This window comes from Anomaloglossus baeobatrachus, chromosome 3 (genome assembly GCF_048569485.1).
Source record: "Anomaloglossus baeobatrachus isolate aAnoBae1 chromosome 3, aAnoBae1.hap1, whole genome shotgun sequence".
NCBI lineage: Eukaryota > Metazoa > Chordata > Amphibia > Anura > Aromobatidae > Anomaloglossus > Anomaloglossus baeobatrachus.
Window position 1 is genome coordinate 12,498,225 of NC_134355.1, and position 20,245 is coordinate 12,518,469.

Genomic DNA, 20,245 nt, shown 5'->3' on the forward strand with positions numbered 1-20,245 from the left:
CCAACACTGGGAACATGGAGAAGAGACCTGACCAGTATACATCAACACTGGGAACGTGGAGAAGAGACCTGACGAGTATACACCAACACTGGAAACATGGAGAAGAGAACTGACCAGTATACACCAACACTGGGAACATGGAGAAGAGACCTGACCAGTATACACCAACACTGGGAACATGGAGAAGAGACCTGACCAGTATATACCAACACTGGGAACATGGAGAAGAGACCTGACCAGTATACACCAACACTGGGAACATGGAGAAGAGACCAGACCAGTATACACCAACACTGGCAACGTGGAGAAGAGACCTGACCAGTATACACCAACACTGGGAACATGGAGAAGAGACCTGACCAGTATACACCAACACTGGGAACATGGAGAAGAGACCTGACCAGTATACACCAACACTGGGAACATGAAGAAGAGACCTGACCAGTATACACCAACACTGGTAACATGGAGAAGAGACCTGACCAGTATACACCAACACTGGGAACGTGGAGAAGAGACCTGACCAGTATACACCAACACTGGGAACATGGAGAAGAGACCTGACCAGTATACACCAACACTGGGAACATGAAGAAGAGACCTGACCAGCATACACCAACACTGGGAACATGGAGAAGAGACCTGACCAGTATACACCAACACTGGGAACGTGTAGAAGAGACCTGACCAGTATACACCAACACTGGGAATGTGGAGAAGAGACCTGACCAGTATACACCAACACTGGTAACATGGAGAAGAGACCTGACCAGTATACACCAACACTGAGAATGTGGAGAAGAGACCTGACCAGTATACACCAACACTGGGAACGTGGAGAAGAGACCTGACCAGTATACACCAACACTGGGAACATGAAGAAGAGACCTGACCAGTATACACCAACACTGGTAACATGGAGAAGAGACCTGACCAGTATACACCAACACTGAGAATGTGGAGAAGAGACCTGACCAGTATACACCAACACTGGGAACGTGGAGAAGAGACCTGACCAGTATACACCAACACTGGTAACATGGAGAAGAGACCTGACCAGTATACACCAATACTGGGAACGTGGAAAAGAGACCTGACCAGTATACACCAACACTGGGAACATGGAGAAGAGACCTGACCAGTGTACACCAACACTGGGAACATGGAGAAGAGACCTGACCAGTATACACCAACACTGGGAATGTGGAGAAGAGACCTGACCAGTATACACAAACACTGGGAACGTGGAGAAGAGACCTGACCAGTATACACCAACACTGGTAACATGGAGAAGAGACCTGACCAGTATACACCAATACTGGGAACGTGGAAAAGAGACCTGACCAGTATACACCAACACTGGGAACGTGGAGAAGAGACCTGACCAGTATACACCAACACTGGTAACATGGAGAAGAGACCTGACCAGTATACACCAATACTGGGAACGTGGAAAAGAGACCTGACCAGTATACACCAACACTGGGAACGTGGAAAAGAGACCTGACCAGTATACACCAACACTGGGAACATGGAGAAGAGACCTGACCAGTATACACCAACACTGGGAACATGGAGAAGAGACCTGGGAGCAGATATCGGTAAATACATGATTGAATATGATGGAGCCCAGAAGGATTCAGGAGGGGGGAAAGCCAATGGTGGGTTTAGAAAATACTGACAGAATAATACAAATTAAAATTTAGATTTTTAGAAGAAAAACAATAACAATGCAGTGACAAGACAAGAATCTGCCTGATGTATTTACCGCCACGGCCGCCCAGCTGTGACTCCTGCTTCTGTGCCCGCCGCGGCTAGCAAAGCCTGCGCACGCCACGTGTTGTCTCTTGGCACGCGCGCTCCGCTTCTTTAAGAGGCAGTGCACGTACTCCTGAAGTGTCTCCAGCCTATTGCTAGGAGGTACATCAACGTTTCTCTCCTGTAGTCAGTGTGCCTTGTACATAAGATCTCCTTGTCTGGTTCCTGGAGCCGGTTCTAGATTTGGTACTCGCCCATCTGCCTGAATCAGTTCGGATGCTGAATTTGATCATGCCTGTCTGCCTGACTCTGCCCTTGTGTCCAGATACCAGCCCGAGTTCCTGAGTCTATTCCTGTGTCCTGGTACCTTCCCATATTTCTGTATCCGTTCCTGTGTCCTGGTACCAGCCTGAGTTCCTGTATCTGTTCCTGTGTCCAGGTACCAGCCTGAGTTCCTGTATCTGTTCCTGTGTCCTGGTACCAGCCTGAGTTCCTGTATCTGTTCCTGTGTCCCGGTACCAGCCTGAGTTCCTGTATCTGTTCCTGTGTCCTGGTACCAGCCTGAGTTCCTGTATCTGTTCCTGTGTCCCGGTACCAGCCTGAGTTCCTGTATCTGTTCCTGTGTCCTGGTACCAGCCTGAGTTCCTGTATCTGTTCCTGTGTCCTGGTACCAGCCTGAGTTCCTGTATCCGTTCCTGTGTCCTGGTACCAGCCTGAGTTCCTGTATCTGTTCCTGTGTCCTGGTACCAGCCAGAGTTCCTGTATTCGTTCCTGTGTCCTGGTACCAGCCTGAGTTCCTGTATTCGTTCCTGTGTCCCGGTACCAGCCTGAGTTCCTGCATTTGTTCCTGTGTCCCGGTACCAGCCTGAGTTCCTGTATTCGTTCCTGTGTCCCGGTACCAGCCTGAGTTCCTGAATCTGTTCCTGTGTCCTGGTACCAGCCTGAGTTCCTGTATCTGTTCCTGTGTCCTGGTACCAGCCTGAGTTCCTGAATCTGTTCCTGTGTCCTGGTACCAGCCTGAGTTCCTGGATCTGTTCCTGTGTCCTGGTACCAGCCTGAGTTCCTGTATCTGTTCCTGTGTCCTGGTACCACCCTGAGTTCCTGAATCTGTTCCTGTGTCCTGGCACCAGCCTGAGTTCCTGAATATGTTCCTGTGTCCTGGTACCAGCCAGAGTTCCTGTATCTGTTCCTGTGTCCCGGTACCAGCCTGAGTTCCTGAATCTGTTCCTGTGTCCTGGTACCAGCCCGAGTTCCTGTATCTGTTCCTGTGTCCTGGTACCAGCCTGAATTCCTGCATCCGTTCCTGTGTCCTGGTACCAGCCTGAGTTCCTTTATCTGTTCCTGTGTCCTGGTACCAGCCTGAGTTCCTGAATATGTTCCTGTGTCCTGGTACCAGCCAGAGTTCCTGTATCTGTTCCTGTGTCCCGGTACCAGCCTGAGTTCCTGAATCTGTTCCTGTGTCCTGGTACCAGCCTGAGTTCCTTTATCTGTTCCTGTGTCCTGGTACCAGCCTGAGTTCCTGAATCTGTTCCTGTGTCCTGGTACCAGCCTGAGTTCCTTTATCTGTTCCTGTGTCCTGGTACCAGCCTGAGTTCCTTAATCTGTTCCTGTGTCCTGGTACCAGCCTGAGTTCCTGCATCCGTTCCTGTGTCCTGGTACCAGCCTGAGTTCCTTTATCTGTTCCTGTGTCCTGGTACCAGCCTGAGTTCCTGAATCTGTTCCTGTGTCCTGGTACCAGCCTGAGTTCCTGCATCCGTTCCTGTGTCCTGGTACCAGCCTGAGTTCCGGAATCTGTTCCTATGTAACATTGTTACCCTTTTGCTCGTCAGTGTATTCTGTTGGATACTGATTTTGCAGCTTCTTCACTCCAGACCTTGTTGTTACAGGAAATTGCAGAAAAGGGGTCACCATATTTTTCAAGATTTTCTAAAGTTAATAAAAGAAAATGACCCTTCTACAGGTAGGTCACATTTTCCAGCATGACTCCATCCTTTAAATTGTTTCTGCGCATTCTTATTTTGCAGTTGTTAAAAAGGACATGGAGTTAATGGAACTGGATCTGATGGGTGTAAAAAATCAGAATCCAACGTGGACAAAAGAACGAGTCTGGAGACAAATTACTGTAAAATCCTGAAAAATGCATCCTCATGAAGCTCAAAGACAGATGGGAAGTTGGACCATTATCAGCTATCACCTTCTGATTCTAGGACATCCCATAGTATCAAGGATTGGAGGTCTGAGTGAATAAGCTTCAATCTGCATCGACCTTTTACTCCTAGAGTTGGATTCACACCTCAGAGACACCACACACTTTATAATGAATGGAAACCATGCCACGGGAGTCTGCAGGAATTATATACCTTGTGTATATGTCTTTAAGGCAAAGTTGCTGTAGACTCCTACATTCTGGATCAATATGGAGGTATGGACAGAATGCTGGATTCTCAAAATAGATTTCTTGGATTTTGTCCTTTAACATAATTTTGTCTACACAAGAGTCTCAGGTACCGCCATGGGCGCATAATGTGCCCCATCTGATGCCAAAGTGTGTTTTCGGTTGGTGGAAAAGGACAAATGTACCCACTGCAATACTTTTAGAACAACTATATCATTTATATGATAAAGTTTCTTATATAGAGGTTTCTTTACTGAATGTCAAGATTTTTTTTTCAATCTCTGAATGAGAATCCTTACGATATACATTTGACTTCCTATAGAATAACTTAGCTACATTTTTGGATCTTAAGTTTACCATATGCAATCATGAGCTGTGCACGGACCCATATCGGAAGGCTAATGCCACCAACAGCTTTTACATTATGACAGATTCCAACTGGACCACCTTAAAAGAAATATTTCTATTGGACAGTTTGATAGAGTTTGCAGACATCAGGTTAATATATTTCACCAACACTTTAAAGGTATTGGGATCCACTCCATCTGATCTCTAGTGACTAGAAGAGAAGCCCAGGGGCGTTCATAAACAACAGCCAAGAACACGGACTGTATCCCAAAGTTTATGCATGATACCGTGTTTTTCCAAAAATAAGACACTGTCTTGTATTTTTTTTGCCCCCCCAAAAAAGCACTAGAGCTTATTTTTGGAGGAGGTCTTATTCTTGGAGAAAACACGGTTGGGGGTAAGTTTAACCCTCCAAAAAAGCAGACCCCCCACTTCCCAGGAGACTCATACTCACCAGACCAGGACGTCTGCGTGGCTCCCAGGTCCTACTGTGATCTCCGGTCGGTGCTGCACGCTGCCCTACCCTGCTGCTAGCCGACACGCTGACACACACAAAAGATCCCAGACACACACAGCAGATCACACACACAGCAGATCACTCACACACACAGCAGATCACAGATATACACAGCAGATCACAGATATATACAGCCGATCACAGATACACACACAGCAGATCGAAGGCACACACACACAGCAGATCGCAGGCACACACACACAGCAGATCACTCACACACACAGCAGATCACTCACACACACACAGCAGATCACTCACACACACAGCAGATCACAGATATACACAGCAGATCACACACAGCAGATCGCAGGCACACACAGCCGATCAGATACACAGCAGATCACAGATATACACAGCAGATCACAGACAGCAGATCGCAGGCACACACAGCCGATCAGATACACACATCCTATCACAGGCACACACAGCCGATCACAGATACACACATCTGATCACAGACACACATAGCCGTTCGCAGAAAAAAACACATCCGATCGCAGACACACACACAGCCGATTGCAGAAACACACAGCAGATCACACACACACACATCACATCACATCCAGCACTTTTGGCAGCAGGGAATGAAGCAAGTCACGTGTCCGGCCGCAGGTCCTGTTCGTCGCGCTGCACCGCACTGCCTCTCAGGATTCTCCCGGCGAGAAGAGATCGGTGTCGCTGGATGAGGTGAGTGTGCATGCGATCCGATGTGTGTGGGATCCGATGTTTGTGTGTGTGTGTGTGTGTGTGTGTGATTTGATGTTTGCGTGTGATCCGATGTTTGTGTGTGCAATCTGATTATGTGTGCGATCCGATGTTTGTTTGTGTGTGTGTGTGTGTGTGTGATCACTGCAGGTCCTGCCGCTCAGTGTCGGGTGAGTGATTGCGGGGTAGCCGCTGTCTGTAATGAAGTGTCCTGTAGTATCTAACTTTTTTTAGCTGCAGGGACACTTCATTATTGATCTGGGACAAGGGCTTATTTTCGGGGTAGGGCTTATATTTGAGCCTTTCTCCGAAAATGCTGAAAATCCCTGCTAGGGCTTATTTTTGGGGGAGGTCTTATTTTTGGAAAAACACGGTATCTATCTGCAATAATCAGTAGTCAAATACCCGTTATCCTGAGGAATCATTGGACCGTTCTGAGGGCTGATCACAGAGTGCTGATAGCAGAAATTCTACCTGTGAATTCAAGACGAGCGCCCAATGTGCGGGAGACACTGTACCTGTACAGCAGCGCAAGCCTGATATGATCACAGCCATGTGGGGATTGCAACATGCCAACATATGCCCCCTACCACCACGTTCCGTAATTCTTTAGATGGGTCAGAGATTTCCGTTGTACTGGTCCTCACGGTCTCAAATCTCTTCTGACTAGTCCAGCGCCGCTGCATTATCGCCTCCGGTCCCTGCTGCTCACCAGAACTTTCACCCTAGAGAATCCCCCTCAGCCGCTCTGTATTATTTATAATATATGGATTATAGTTTTACTACTTTTTTGCAGCCACGTATCTCCACCCACGGTGACTGTGAATTAAGCTCGTAGGCCGCAGAGCGCAGCTCTGGATGTGACTGCAGTACACACAGAATGAAGATTTTCTCAGGAGAAGTCAGATGTGATTTTTTTTTTCTTATTTTATCTAATTTGCTCCTTTTCCTGGAGAAATTCCACAGGTTTCACATCTTCCCTCTTTCATGAATTGTAACTCGCACAGATCCCGGACACAGGTGCATGAAGGGATTGATTTTATATCATGGATTCATCTCAGCAGTTACACCGGGTGAATAAGTATTGAACACATCACCAATTTTGTAAGTAAATATATTTCTAAAGCTGCTATTCACATGAATTTCTCACTAGATGTTGGTATAAAACTAGAAAAAAGAAGCGCTGATAGGGTATTACCAGATGACACGAGTAATATATAAAAATATAAACACGCACCTACTGTGGTTGGGAACGTCACAACCACTGTTTAAGCATCAGATAATGGTGTCTGCCGCAGCCCCACGTGGATGAGCATTCAAACAGGAGAAGAGAAGGGGTTAACGCCGCGCATCAGCCAACTGAAGATGTAGAGTTGCTGATAAATTGATTTTTTATTTCATAGGTCTACGCGTTTCGAGGTAGAAACCTCTTCCTCAGGACCAGAATATGGCTTTGTTGATATTCTGGTCCTGAGGAAGAGGTTTCTACCTCGAAACGCGTAGACCTATGAAATTTAAAAAATATATCAATATTTCAACAACTCTACATCTTCATTTGGCTGATGCGCAGCGTTAACCCCCTTCTCTTCTCCTGTTTGAATGCTCACTAGATGTTGGTAACAGCCCATTCAATCCACACAGGCAAAGAAATCGGACCATAGATGTCCATAAATTAAGTGTAATAATGAGAAATGACACAGGGAAAAGTATTGAACACGTTACTGAAATGTATTTAATAGTTTGCACATTCACATTTGTTGGTGATGAAGCTTCCAGACGCCTCCTATACGGAGACACTAGTCGCCTGCACTGCTTGGGTAGATTTTGGCCTCTTCACACACACACACACACACACACACACACACACACACACACACACACACACACACAAACACACACAAACACACACAAACACACACTCTGCATTGCTCAGGTTTATTTTGGCCCACTCTTCCACACACACTTCTTGCTTCCTGCAGGTCCCGGCTCCTTCTATGATCTCTGAGCTTTACTTCCTTCCAGACATTTTCTATTGGATTCAGCTCCGGTGATCGGCTCGGCCATTCTAGCAGATTTATTTTCTTTCTATGAAACCAGTTGGTAGTCTCCTCGGTTGTGTGTTTGGGATCATTGTCTTATGATATGTCCTCCCTCGTTTCATCTTCATCCTCCTGGTAGATGGCAGCAGATTTTTATCAGTAATGTCTCTGTACATTCATACATTCAACCTTCCTGCAATTATATGAAGTCTGCCAGTGCCATCTGCTGAAAAACAGCCGCACACCATGATGTTCCCACCTGTTGGTGTTTTGGAGATTTGCCTTTTGGCCTCCAAACATTGTTGTATTATGGCCTCCAAAGAGTTTTGGTCTCATCTGACAAGACTATTCATACAAGAAGATTCTTCAGTATTTCACAGCCTTGTATAAATGTTGTTGAGTAAGCTTTAAAACCTGTTTTTTGTTCAGCAGTGGAGTCTTCCATGGGGAGCGTGCATACAGGAGCGTGCATACAGGAGCGTGCATACAGGAGCGTGCATACAGGCCATGGAGGGGGAGTGCATTACTTATTGTTTTCTGTTAAACAATTGCTCTTGCTGATTCCAGGTCTTTCTGTAACTCTCCACAGGTGTCATTGGCACTAGAACAACTCTTCTGATAATTCTTTTCACTCCTCTGTGTGAAATCTTGTGGGGAGCACCTGGTCGTGGCCACTTCATGGTGAAATTATGTTCCTTCCAATTTGGATTATGGCCCCAACTGGAACCTTCAATAGTTTAGGAATTGTTCTGTAACCAATGCCACCAGTATCTTTTGCAAAAATACGGTTGTGAAGGTCTTGAGACAGCTCACTGGTTTTACCCATCGTGAGAGGTTTCTTGTGTGGCACTTTGGGAATGAGACTCCTTTTTAATCAGCCATCAGTTGATTACTGATAGAATTCAGCTGGTGTCAGGACTTTCCAGGGCTTTTTGCACCTCTCTTTCTTCATATGTTCATTACTTTTTCCCTGTGTCATTTGTCATTATTACACAATTTATGGACATCTCTGGTTTGATTTCTTTGCCTGTGTGGATTGGATGGGTTGTTACAGACATCTAGTGGGAAATTCATGTCAATAGCACCTTTAGAAATCTATTTACTTAGGGAGTTGGTGATGTGTGCAATACTTATTTCACCCACTGTATATCACATTTCTTCTTTCCCTTTGGTCTTTGTTTCTATACTGAATAAAAATATAATATTTTTTCTCCTAGGTGTGGAATATCAAGATGCTGATTGGACAGCATGATTAATGCACAGGTGCGCCTTAGGCAGGTTAGCAAGAATATTGCACAGGTGCGCCTTAGGCTGCCTAGCATGATTATTCTACAGGTACACCACCTTAGGCTGGCCAGGATTAATATTGCACAGGTGCGCCTTAGGCTGCCCAGCATGATTATTGCACAGGTGCCCCTTAGGCTGGCCAGCAGGAATATTGCACAGGTGCGCCTTAGGCTGGCCAGCATGATTATTGCACAGGTGCGTCTTTTGCTAGCCGCAATAAAAGGCCATTGTAAAATGTGCAGTTTTATCACACAGCACAATGGCACAGATGTTGCAGGTTTTGGTGGAGCGTGCAGTTGGCTGCTGAATGCAGGAATGTCACCAGAGCTGTTCCCGTGACTGGAGTGTTCATTTCTCCACCAGAAGACGTCCCTATAGATGTTTCTAAGAATTTGGAAGCACATCCCACTGACCTCACACCCGCAGACCACGTGCCACTACACCGACCCAGCACTTTTTTCACCCTGTCACTAAAAGTGTTTTTTTATCCCATTTTTTCAGTCCAACATACTGTGAAATCAAAGGTGCGATTCTAAACTACACCCCCCCCCATGAAGAAAACAAGTCATTAGATGCCTTCATCTATGGGGAGGGAAATTGTCTCCATCACTGATTGACAGCGCTGACCTTTCTCTGCAGACAGAGCGAGGTTGCGTGCTCACAAATACCGTCCAGTATGGCCGACACTCCCCGCACACGTACAATGAAGGCGTATACTTACATTCTGTTTTTTAGCAAATACCTATGTAAATGCGGGATTTCACGTAAACATTAGACCCTTTTTGTGTCTCTCGGGAGTGCAGCGGGACCCCGGCACGCTAATGGTCGGAGTCCAATAGTCATTATGTATCCCAAATCCGCCGACTCCTGGAAATATCTGTGTGTAGCACTAATGTTCTGTTCTAGGAGCCATTACATCTTTCTCTGCCTCCGGGTCCAGACGTGGCGAGTGCGGTATGTACTATTCCTGTATGCCGGATAGCCGTTTACACGCTGGATCCATTTCAGGATGGCTGTATACGGTATATACAGGTGTCACCAGCAGACTGCGGGGAGGGACCTGTGAACTCCGTACTTGTAACCAGTGTGTGCATAAAAGCTGAGCGAGTTTCTGAGATCCAGACAGACTCCTGCATCTTTCCTCCAGACACTGACGTTTCTGGATTGTGAGTCATGTGGAAAGCAAAAGAATTGTCAACAGATCTACGGGAAAAGATAGTTGAACTGTATAAAACAGGAAAGGGATACAAAAAGATATCCAAGGAATTGATAATGCCACCTCATGTCATGAGCTCCGACCTCATCAGTGTACTACCCTCTAGAATATCACTATCAAGCGGGACATCTGCAATTAAGAGGCCACAAAGGAGGCCACGAAGGAGGCCAGCGTCCGGATGTGTTCGTCGCGCTCTCTCTGTATAATGTGTGATTGCAGTGTGCACTTGGTTCAGATTTGCTCACACGTCGGGGGCGCTCCCTGCACTTTATTGTTTGGTCTGGTCCCGTATATCAGACACAGCAGGAGCACCGCCTCCGTGCCCGCGAAGATCTTGGCGCGGGGTGGGTGGCGCTCGTTTCGCTTTCTGTGGAGGTGGGAAGGATACTGATTTCGCTGTCTCTTTGCTGCAGGAGATCTCGCAGCTTCTTTACCTCCTCTGGACGGGCGGAGGACGTGGCCGGGTTCTCTGTGGATGTTTCCGGAGAGCTCGCATTGCCGTCTGATGGCCTCTTATCGAGCAGAACCCTCTGCGGAGACAAAAATATACAAAAAAATGATGGTTAATAGCACCACATTATCTGCCACACACCAGTCACACTTTCCGCTCGCCCGATCATTGTCCCTGAGGACGAGGCACCAAGCGGCTCTGATAGAAGCGAGGAGGCGGCGGCGGCGGTGCGCAGAGGCCACCGACACGTCGCTATTACTAACCATATAATAAGTGTAGAGAGCAGACAATCTAGAAAGGAAGAAACGAGACGTGTGGATGTGATCACATGAGCAACGCCAACACAGACACAGCGCAACACAGACACAGCGCAACACAGACACAGCGCAACACAGACACAGCGCAACACAGACACAGCGCAACACAGACACAGCGCAACACAGACACAGCGCAACACAGACACAGCGCAACACAGACACAGCGCAACACAGACACAGCGCAACACAGACACAGCGCAACACAGACACAGCGCAACACAGACACAGCGCAACACAGACACAGCGCAACACAGACACAGCGCAACACAGACACAGCGCAACACAGACACAGCGCAACACAGACACAGCGCAACACAGACACAGCGCAACACAGACACAGCGCAACACAGACACAGCGCAACACAGACACAGCGCAACACAGACACAGCGCAACACAGACACAGCGCAACACAGACACAGCGCAACACAGACACAGCGCAACACAGACACAGCGCAACACAGACACAGCGCAACACAGACACAGCGCAACACCGACACAGCGCAACACCGACACAGCGCAACACAGACACAGCGCAACACAGACACAGCGCAACACAGACACAGCGCAACACAGACACAGCGCAACACCGACACAGCGCAACACCGACACAGCGCAACACAGACACAGCGCAACACAGACACAGCGCAACACAGACACAGCGCAACACAGACACAGCGCAACACAGACACAGCGCAACACAGACACAGCGCAACACAGACACAGCGCAACACAGACACAGCGCAACACAGACACAGCGCAACACCCACACAGCGCAACACCCACACAGCGCAACACCCACACAGCGCAACACCCACACAGCGCAACACCCACACAGCGCAACACCCACACAGCGCAACACCCACACAGCGCAACACCCACACAGCGCAACACCCACACAGCGCAACACCCACACAGCGCAACACCCACACAGCGCAACACCCACACAGCGCAACACCGACACATTCAGCCGACCTCAGAAACTACGGCACAAATACACGATATGGAGAAAAGCACTGAAGCACACAACAAAATCAGTGATTTACAGAGTCTCCTGCAGTCCCATCACCCTGCGGTGTATAACCTCCTGCCCCTCGCTCCCCGGTGTATAACCTCCTGCCCCTCGCCCCCTCCCCCTCTCCCCCCCCCGGTGTATAACCTCCTGCCCCTCGCCCCCCTGGTGTATAACCTCTGGCCCCTCGCCCCCCCACCAGTGTATAACCTCCAGCCCCTAACATCCCCCCCCCGATGCATAACCTCTGCTCCTTCACCACCCCCCCCACCCCCCCGATGAATAACCTCCAGCCCCTCCAGCCGGTGCATAACTTCTGTTCCCTCGCCCCCCCCCAAATGTATAACCTCCGGCCCCTCAGCCCCCTGGTGTATAACCTCCGGCCCCTCACGTTCCTTCCCCCCGGTGCATACCCTCTGCTCCTTCACCCCCCCCCCGATGTATGACCTCTGTTCCCTCGCCCCCCCTCCAAATGTATAACCTACGGCCTCTCAACCCCCCGGTGTATAACCTCTGGCCCCTCAACCCCCCCGGTGTATAACCTCCGGCCCCTCAACCCCCCCGGTGTATGACCTCCGGCCCCTCAACCCCCCCTCAGTGTATAACCTTCAGCCTTTCACCACACCGCTTGCCTCTAATAGCATGTGAAAGAGCGGCCGGTGGTGCGGAGCTCACTGATACCAGCGCATCCTGAATAGGAGCCACCGGGGTAACGAGTCCATTCCTGACATTTCTCCTCCTGAATCTTCCCCATCCCATGTCAGTGTAATTATTGAGAAGTAGAATCGATTGAACAGACGTGCTGGGAAAGGGCCAATTGTCTATCAAGCCACTCGGTGGGGCAGCACTTATTTAATGACTGAGCGATTGATTGAGCTGAAACCCTTTCTTCTACACATGGCCGACCCTGAGGTAACACTAAATGAAGGTCAATGAACACAAGGGGCTGAATTGAAGGAATTGCTTCATCACACATGTACAGTGACTAAAAAATTACAAGCTGAGCAATTAACTCCTGGCATTTTCATAAGGGAGTGGAAGAACTTGCTATTTTGCCTGTCCCAAAGAGGAGGTTTAATAGCAGATGGCATTTCTGCTTCAATGAAACAGAGAGACACAGCTATTGGAAAATAAAATTCTTCTGGCGGCTGTTTATGTGGACCCAAGTCATCGTATACTGCTTGATGATCAACAGCTTACTAAAGGGAAAGAAGCTCTGATAGAGGTAGCAGTTAGGAAGAGTGGCTACAGGACTGCTAAGAGCGAAACGAATTTGATCCTGCCAGTGTTATTGCTGCCGTATCAAATGAGAACATGATGAGGCATCAGATGAGGACTTGGATCCTGCCAGTGCTACTGCTGCCGTATCTTTATCCTCATCAGATGAGGACTTGGAACCTGCCAGTGCTACTGCTGCCGTATCTTCAGCCTCATCAGATGAGGACTTGGATACTGCCAGTGCAACTGCTGCCGTATCTTCATCCTCATCAGATGAGGACTTGGATCCTGCCAGTGCTAGGATTCTCCTCCATGGCCGTGCACACAGCGGTGTATGGGTTCAGTAGAACGTCTATGGGTCCGTACGCCCCTGTGCACATGATCACATGGGAGCCAAGGTCTACGGACCCGGATCTCCACCGATAAACAACCTGTTAAAAGGGAAAATACTTACATAAAATGCATTCAAAAGGAAATATCCGTTACTAACACTTGTCACCAATCCACCAGAGATGTACAGTGCCTACAAGTAGTCTTCAACCCCCTGCAGATTTACAGTGCCTACAAGTAGTCTTCAACCCCCTGCAGATTTAGCAGGTTTGAGAAGATGCAAATAAGTTAGAGCCTGCAAACTTCAAACAAGAGCAGGATTTATTAACAGATGCATAAATCTTACAAACCAACAAGTTATGTTGCTCAGTTAAATTTTAATAAATTTTCAACATAAAAGTGTGGGTCAATTATTATTCAACCCCTAGGTTTAATATTTTGTGGAATAACCCTTGTTTGCAATTACAGCTAATAATCGTCTTTTATAAGACCTGATCAGGCCGGCACAGGTCTCTGGAGTTATCTTGGCCCACTCCTCCATGCAGATCTTCTCCAAGTTATCTAGGTTCTTTGGGTGTCTCATGTGGACTTTAATCTTGAGCTCCTTCCACAAGTTTTCAATTGGGTTAAGGTCAGGAGACTGACTTGGCCACTGCAACACCTTGATTTTTTCCCTCTTGAACCAGGCCTTGGTTTTCTTGGCTGTGTGCTTTGGGTCGTTGTCTTATTGGAAGATGAAATGACGACCCATCTTAAGATCCTTGATGGAGGAGCGGAGGTTCTTGGCCAAAATCTCCAGGTAGGCCGTGCTATCCATCTTCCCATGGATGCGGACCAGATGGCCAGGCCCCTTGGCTGAGAAACAGCCCCACAGCATGATGCTGTCACCACCATGCTTGACTGTAGGGATGGTATTCTTGGGGTCGTATGCAGTGCCATCCAGTCTCCCAACGTCACGTGTGTGGTTGGCACCAAAGATCTCGATCTTGGTCTCATCAGACCAGAGAACCTTGAACCAGTCTGTCTCAGAGTCCTCCAAGTGATCATGAGCAAACTGTAGACGAGCCTTGACATGACGCTTTGAAAGTAAAAGGTACCTTACGGGCTCGTCTGGAACGGAGACCATTGCGGTGGAGTACGTTACTTATGGTATTGACTGAAACCAATGTCCCCACTGCCATGAGATCTTCCCGGAGCTCCTTCCTTGTTGTCCTTGGGTTAGCCTTGACTCTTCGGACAAGCCTGGCCTCGGCACGGGTGGAAACTTTCAAAGGCTGTCCAGGCCGTGGAAGGCTAACAGTAGTTCCATAAGCCTTCCACTTCCGGATGATGCTCCCAACAGTGGAGACAGGTAGGGCCAACTCCTTGGAAAGGGTTTTGTACCCCTTGCCAGCCTTGTGACCCTCCACGATCTTGTCTCTGATGGCCTTGGAATGCTCCTTTGTCTTTCCCATGTTGACCAAGTATGAGTGCTGTTCACAAGTATGGGGAGGGTCTTAATTAGTCAGAAAAGGCTGGAAAAGAAGGGAATTTTGTTTACTTACCGTAAATTCCTTTTCTTCTAGCTCCAATTGGGAGACCCAGACAATTGGGTGTATAGCTATGCCTCCGGAGGCCACACAAAGTATTACACTAAAAGTGTAAAGCCCCTCCCCTTCAGCCTATACACCCCCCGTGCTGCCACGGGCTCATCAGTTTTGGTGCAAAAGCCCGAAAGAGGAAAAAATTATAAACTGGTTTAAAGTAAATTCAATCCGAAGGAATATCGGAGAACTGAAACCATTTAACATGAACAACATGTGTATACAAAAAACAGGGGCGGGTGCTGGGTCTCCCAATTGGAGCTAGAAGAAAAGGAATTTACGGTAAGTAAACAAAATTCCCTTCTTCTTTGTCGCTCCTTATTGGGAGACCCAGACAATTGGGACGTCCAAAAGCAGTCCCTGGGTGGGTAAATAATACCTCATAATAGAGCCGTAACGGCTCCGTCCTACAGGTGGGCAACTGCCGCCTGAAGGACTCGCCTACCTAGGCTGGCATCTGCCGAAGCATAGGTATGCACCTGATAGTGTTTCGTGAAAGTGTGCAGGCTCGACCAGGTAGCTGCCTGACACACCTGCTGAGCCGTAGCCTGGTGTCGCAAGGCCCAGGACGCTCCCACGGCCCTGGTAGAATGGGCCTTCAGTCCTGAGGGAACCGGAAGCCCCGAGGAACGGTAAGCTTCGAGAATTGGTTCCTTAATCCACCGAGCCAGGGTTGACTTGGAAGCTTGTGTCCCTTTACGCTGGCCAGCGACAAGGACAAAGAGTGCATCTGAGCGGCGCAGGGGCGCCGTACGAGAAATGTAGAGTCTGAGTGCTCTCACCAAATCTAACAAGTGCAAATCCTTTTCACATTGGTGAACTGGATGAGGACAAAACGAGGGTAAGGAGATGTCCTGATTGAGATGAAAAGGGGATACCACCTTAGGGAGGAATTCCGGAACCGGACGCAGAACCACCTTGTCCTGGTGGAACACCAGGAAGGGGGCTTTGCATGATAACGCTGCCAACTCAGACACTCTCCGAAGTGAGGTGACTGCTACTAGAAAAACCACTTTCTGCGAAAGGCGTGCGAGCGAAATATCCCTCATTGGCTCGAACGGTGGTTTCTGAAGAACCATCAGCACCCTGTTCAGATCCCAGGGTTCTAACGGACGCTTGTAAGGAGGGACGATGTGACAAACCCCTTGCAGGAACGTGCGTACCTGTGGGAGTCTGGCCAGGCGCTTCTGAAAAAAAAAACACAGAGAGCGCAGAGACTTGTCCCTTAAGGGAGCCAAGCGACAAACCCTTTTTCAATCCGGATTGAAGGAAGGACAGAAAAGTGGGCAAGGCAAATGGCCAGGGAGAAAACCCCTGAGCAGAGCACCACGACAGGAATATTTTCCACGTCCTGTGGTAGATCTTGGCGGATGTTGGTTTCCTAGCCTGTCTCATAGTGGCAATGACCTCTTGAGATAATCCTGAAGACGCTAGGATCCAGGACTCAATGGCCACACAGTCAGTGTTGTGCCGTGACGCCATTAGGTCGACGTCCGGCATCCCCCAGCGGCAACAGATCTCCTGAAACACGTCCGGGTGAAGGGACCATTCCCCTGCATCCATGCCCTGGCGACTGAGAAAGTCTGCTTCCCAGTTTTCTACGCCCGGGATGTGAACTGCGGATATGGTGGATGCTGTGGCTTCCACCCACAGCAGAATCCGCCGGACTTCCTGGAAGGCTTGCCGACTGCGTGTCCCACCTTGGTGGTTGATGTAAGCCACCGCTGTGGAGTTGTCCGACTGAATTCGGATCTGCTTGCCTTCCAGCCACTGCTGGAACGCTTTTAGGGCAAGATACACTGCCCTGATCTCCAGAACATTGATCTGAAGTGAGGACTCTTGCTGAGTCCACGTACCCTGAGCCCTGTGGTGGAGAAAAACTGCACCCCACCCTGACAGACTCGCGTCCGTCGTGACTACCGCCCAGGATGGGGGTAGGAAGGATTTCCCCTAATAATGAGGTGGGAAGAAGCCACCACCGAAGGGAAGCTTTGGTTGCCTGAGAGCGGGAGACGTTCCTGTCTAGTGACGTCGGCCTCCTGTCCCACTTGCGTAGGATGTCCCATTGAAGTGGACGCAGGTGAAACTGCGCGAAAGGGACTGCTTCCATTGCTGCCACCATCTTCCCCAGGAAGTGCATGAGGCGCCTCAAGGGGTGTGACCGACCTTGAAGGAGAGTTTGCACCCCTGTCTGTAGTGAACGCTGTTTGTCCAGCGGAAGCTTCACTATCGCTGGAAGAGTATGGAACTCCATGCCAAGATATGTCAGCGATTGGACCGGTGTCAGATTTGACTTTGGAAAATTGATGATCCACCCGAAACTCTGGAGAATCTCCAGAGTAACGTTGAGGCTGTGTTGGCATGCCTCTTGAGAGGGTGCCTTGACCAGCAGATCGTCTAAGTAAGGTATCACTGAGTGACCCTGAGAGTGGAGGACCGCAACTACTGTAGCCATGACCTTGGTAAAAACCCTTGGGGCTGTCGCCAGGCCGAACGGCAGTGCCGCGAACTGAAGGTGTTCGTCTCCTATGGCAAAGCGCAAGAAGCGCTGATGCTCTGGAGCAATTGGTACGTGGAGATAAGCATCCTTGATATCGATCGATGCTAGGAAATCTCCTTGGGACATTGAGGCGATGACAGAGCGGAGGGATTCCATCCGGAACCGCCTGGTCCTTACGTGTTTGTTGAGCAGTTTTAGGTCCAAAACAGGACGGAAGGACCCGTCCTTCTTTGGAACCACAAACAGGTTGGAGTAGAAACCGTGACCCTGTTGCTGAAGAGGAACCGGGACCACCACTCCTTCTGCCTTCAGAATGCCCACCGCCTGCAGAAGAGCCGCGGCTCGCTCGGGAGGCGGAGATGTTCTGAAGAATCGAGTCGGAGGACGAGAGCTGAACTCTATCCTGTAACCGTGAGACAAAATGTCTCTCACCCAACGGTCTTTTACTTGTGGCAGCCAGGTGTCGCAAAAGCGGGAGAGCCTGCCACCGACCGAGGATGCGGTGTGAGGAGGCCGTAAGTCATGAGGAAGCCGCCTTAGTAGCGGCACCTCCGGCGGTCTTTTTAGGGCATGATTTAGACCGCCATGCGTCGGAGTTCCTCTGATCCTTCTGCGGCCTTTTGGACGAGGAGAATTGGGACCTGCCCGCACTCCGAAAGGACCGAAACCTCGACTGTCCCCTCCTCTGTTGGGGTGTTTTTGGTTTGGCCTGGGGTAAGGATGTTTCCTTTCCCTTGGATTGTTTGATGATTTCATCCAATCTCTCACCAAACAAACGGTCGCCAGAAAATGGCAATCCAGTTAAGCACTTTTTGGAAGCCGAATCTGCCTTCCATTCCCGCAGCCACAAGGCCCTGCGTATTGCCACCGAATTGTCGGCTGCAACCGCCGTACGTCTCGCAGAGAGCAGGACAGCATTAATAGCGTAGGACGCAAATGCCGACGTTTGAGAGGTTATGGACGCCACCTGCGGCGCAGACGTACGTGTGAGTGCGTCAATTTGCGCCTGACCAGCTGAGATAGCTTGGAGTGCCCATACGGCTGCGAATGCTGGAGCAAAAGACGCGCCGATAGCTTCATAGATGGATTTCAACCAGAGCTCCATCTGTCTGTCAGTGGCATCCTTGAGTGAAGCTCCATCTTCCACTGCAACTATGGATCTAGCCGCAAGCCTGGAGATTGGAGGATCCACCTTGGGACACTGAGTCCAGCCCTTGATCACGTCAGGGGGGAAAGGGTAACGTGTATCCTTAAGGCGCTTGGAAAAACGCTTATCTGGACAAGCTCGGTGTTTCTGGACTGCCTCTCTGAAGTCAGAGTGGTCCAGAAACATACTCTTTGTACGCTTAGGGAACCTGAAACGGAATTTCTCCTGCTGAGAAGCTGACTCCTCCACTGGAGGAGCTGAGGGAGAAATATCCAACATTTCATTGATGGACGCAATAAGATCATTCACTATGGCGTCCCCATCAGGAGTATCAAGGTTGAGAGCGGCTTCAGGATCAGAATCCTGATCAGCTACCTCCGCTTCATCATACAGAGAGTCCTCTCGCTGAGACCCTGAACATTGTGATGATGTCGAGGGAATTTCATAGCGAGCTCGCTTAATCGGTCTGGGGCTGCGGTCCGTGTCAGAGACCTCACCCTGGGATCCATGAGACACCCCGGGAGGACATTGCTGTTCCAACTGAGGGGGACCAGGGGGCAATGATTCCACAGTGCCCCTGGCTTGAGATGCCGGCCTGGACTGCAAGGCTTCTAATATCTTAGCCATAGTCTCAGAAAGTCTTTCAGTAAAAACTGCAAACTCCGTCCCTGTCACCTGGACAGTGTTAACAGGTGGTTCTCCCTGGGCCACCCTTAGCAGAGGCTCCGGCTCAGAAAGTGCCACAGGGGCCGAGCATTGCACACAATGAGGGTCAGTGGAACCTGCCGGCAGTATAGCCGTACATGCTGCACAGGCAGCATAGTAAGTCTGTGCTTTGGCACCCTTGCTATTTGTGGACGACATGCTGTTGTCTCCTCTGAGCAATACAGGAGGTTATATAGACAAAAATCAACAGTGCACCCTACAGTGTAAAGTATAGACTATAATCATATAAACTATAAATACACTTCTGCACTAGTGGGGCCAGCACCACAGGTGCTGCTTACCGCCTGCGCAAAGCGGTTGTGTGGGTACCAGAATCCTGTCTGGGTCTCCCTGAGCTTGTCTCTCCTCTCCAGCGTTAGCAGAGCTGACAGGAATGGCTGCCGGCGTCCTGAGGAGAGGAGGGAGCCGTGGGCGTGACCCAGAAAAGTGCGGGAACTGGTGCCCCACTGTGCAGAGTGAGGGGGGTGGAGTATGCAAAGCATGCTCCAGCCCTCAGTGCTGCCGACCTGTACAGCGTCCCGCCCTTCCCCTGACTGGCAGGGCTGGGGACGGGAAGAAAACGAGACTAGGCCGCAAAAGCCGGGGACTCGAGTTATAAGCGCGGCCGCCGTATAAGCGCGGTCGGCGCGGAAGTCCCCGGCGCACTAACAGTCCCAGCCGCGCCGCAGTGATAACCATGGCAGCGGCGGTCAGCGCGG

The 20,245-nt window shown here is 49.6% G+C and overlaps 1 protein-coding gene across 4 annotated transcripts in view; it reads right to left on the reverse strand.

Annotated features, from left to right (window-relative positions):
- Positions 1-20,245, reverse strand: part of KIF6 (kinesin family member 6) — a 286,491-nt gene that overhangs the window by 129,238 nt on the left and 137,008 nt on the right. For all 4 annotated transcript variants that reach the window (XM_075338997.1, XM_075338993.1, XM_075338994.1 and 1 more), the window contains one exon: positions 10,654-10,795. In XM_075338997.1, coding sequence (XP_075195112.1) covers positions 10,654-10,795 — 142 coding nt within the window. The remainder of the gene's footprint in view (positions 1-10,653; positions 10,796-20,245) is intronic.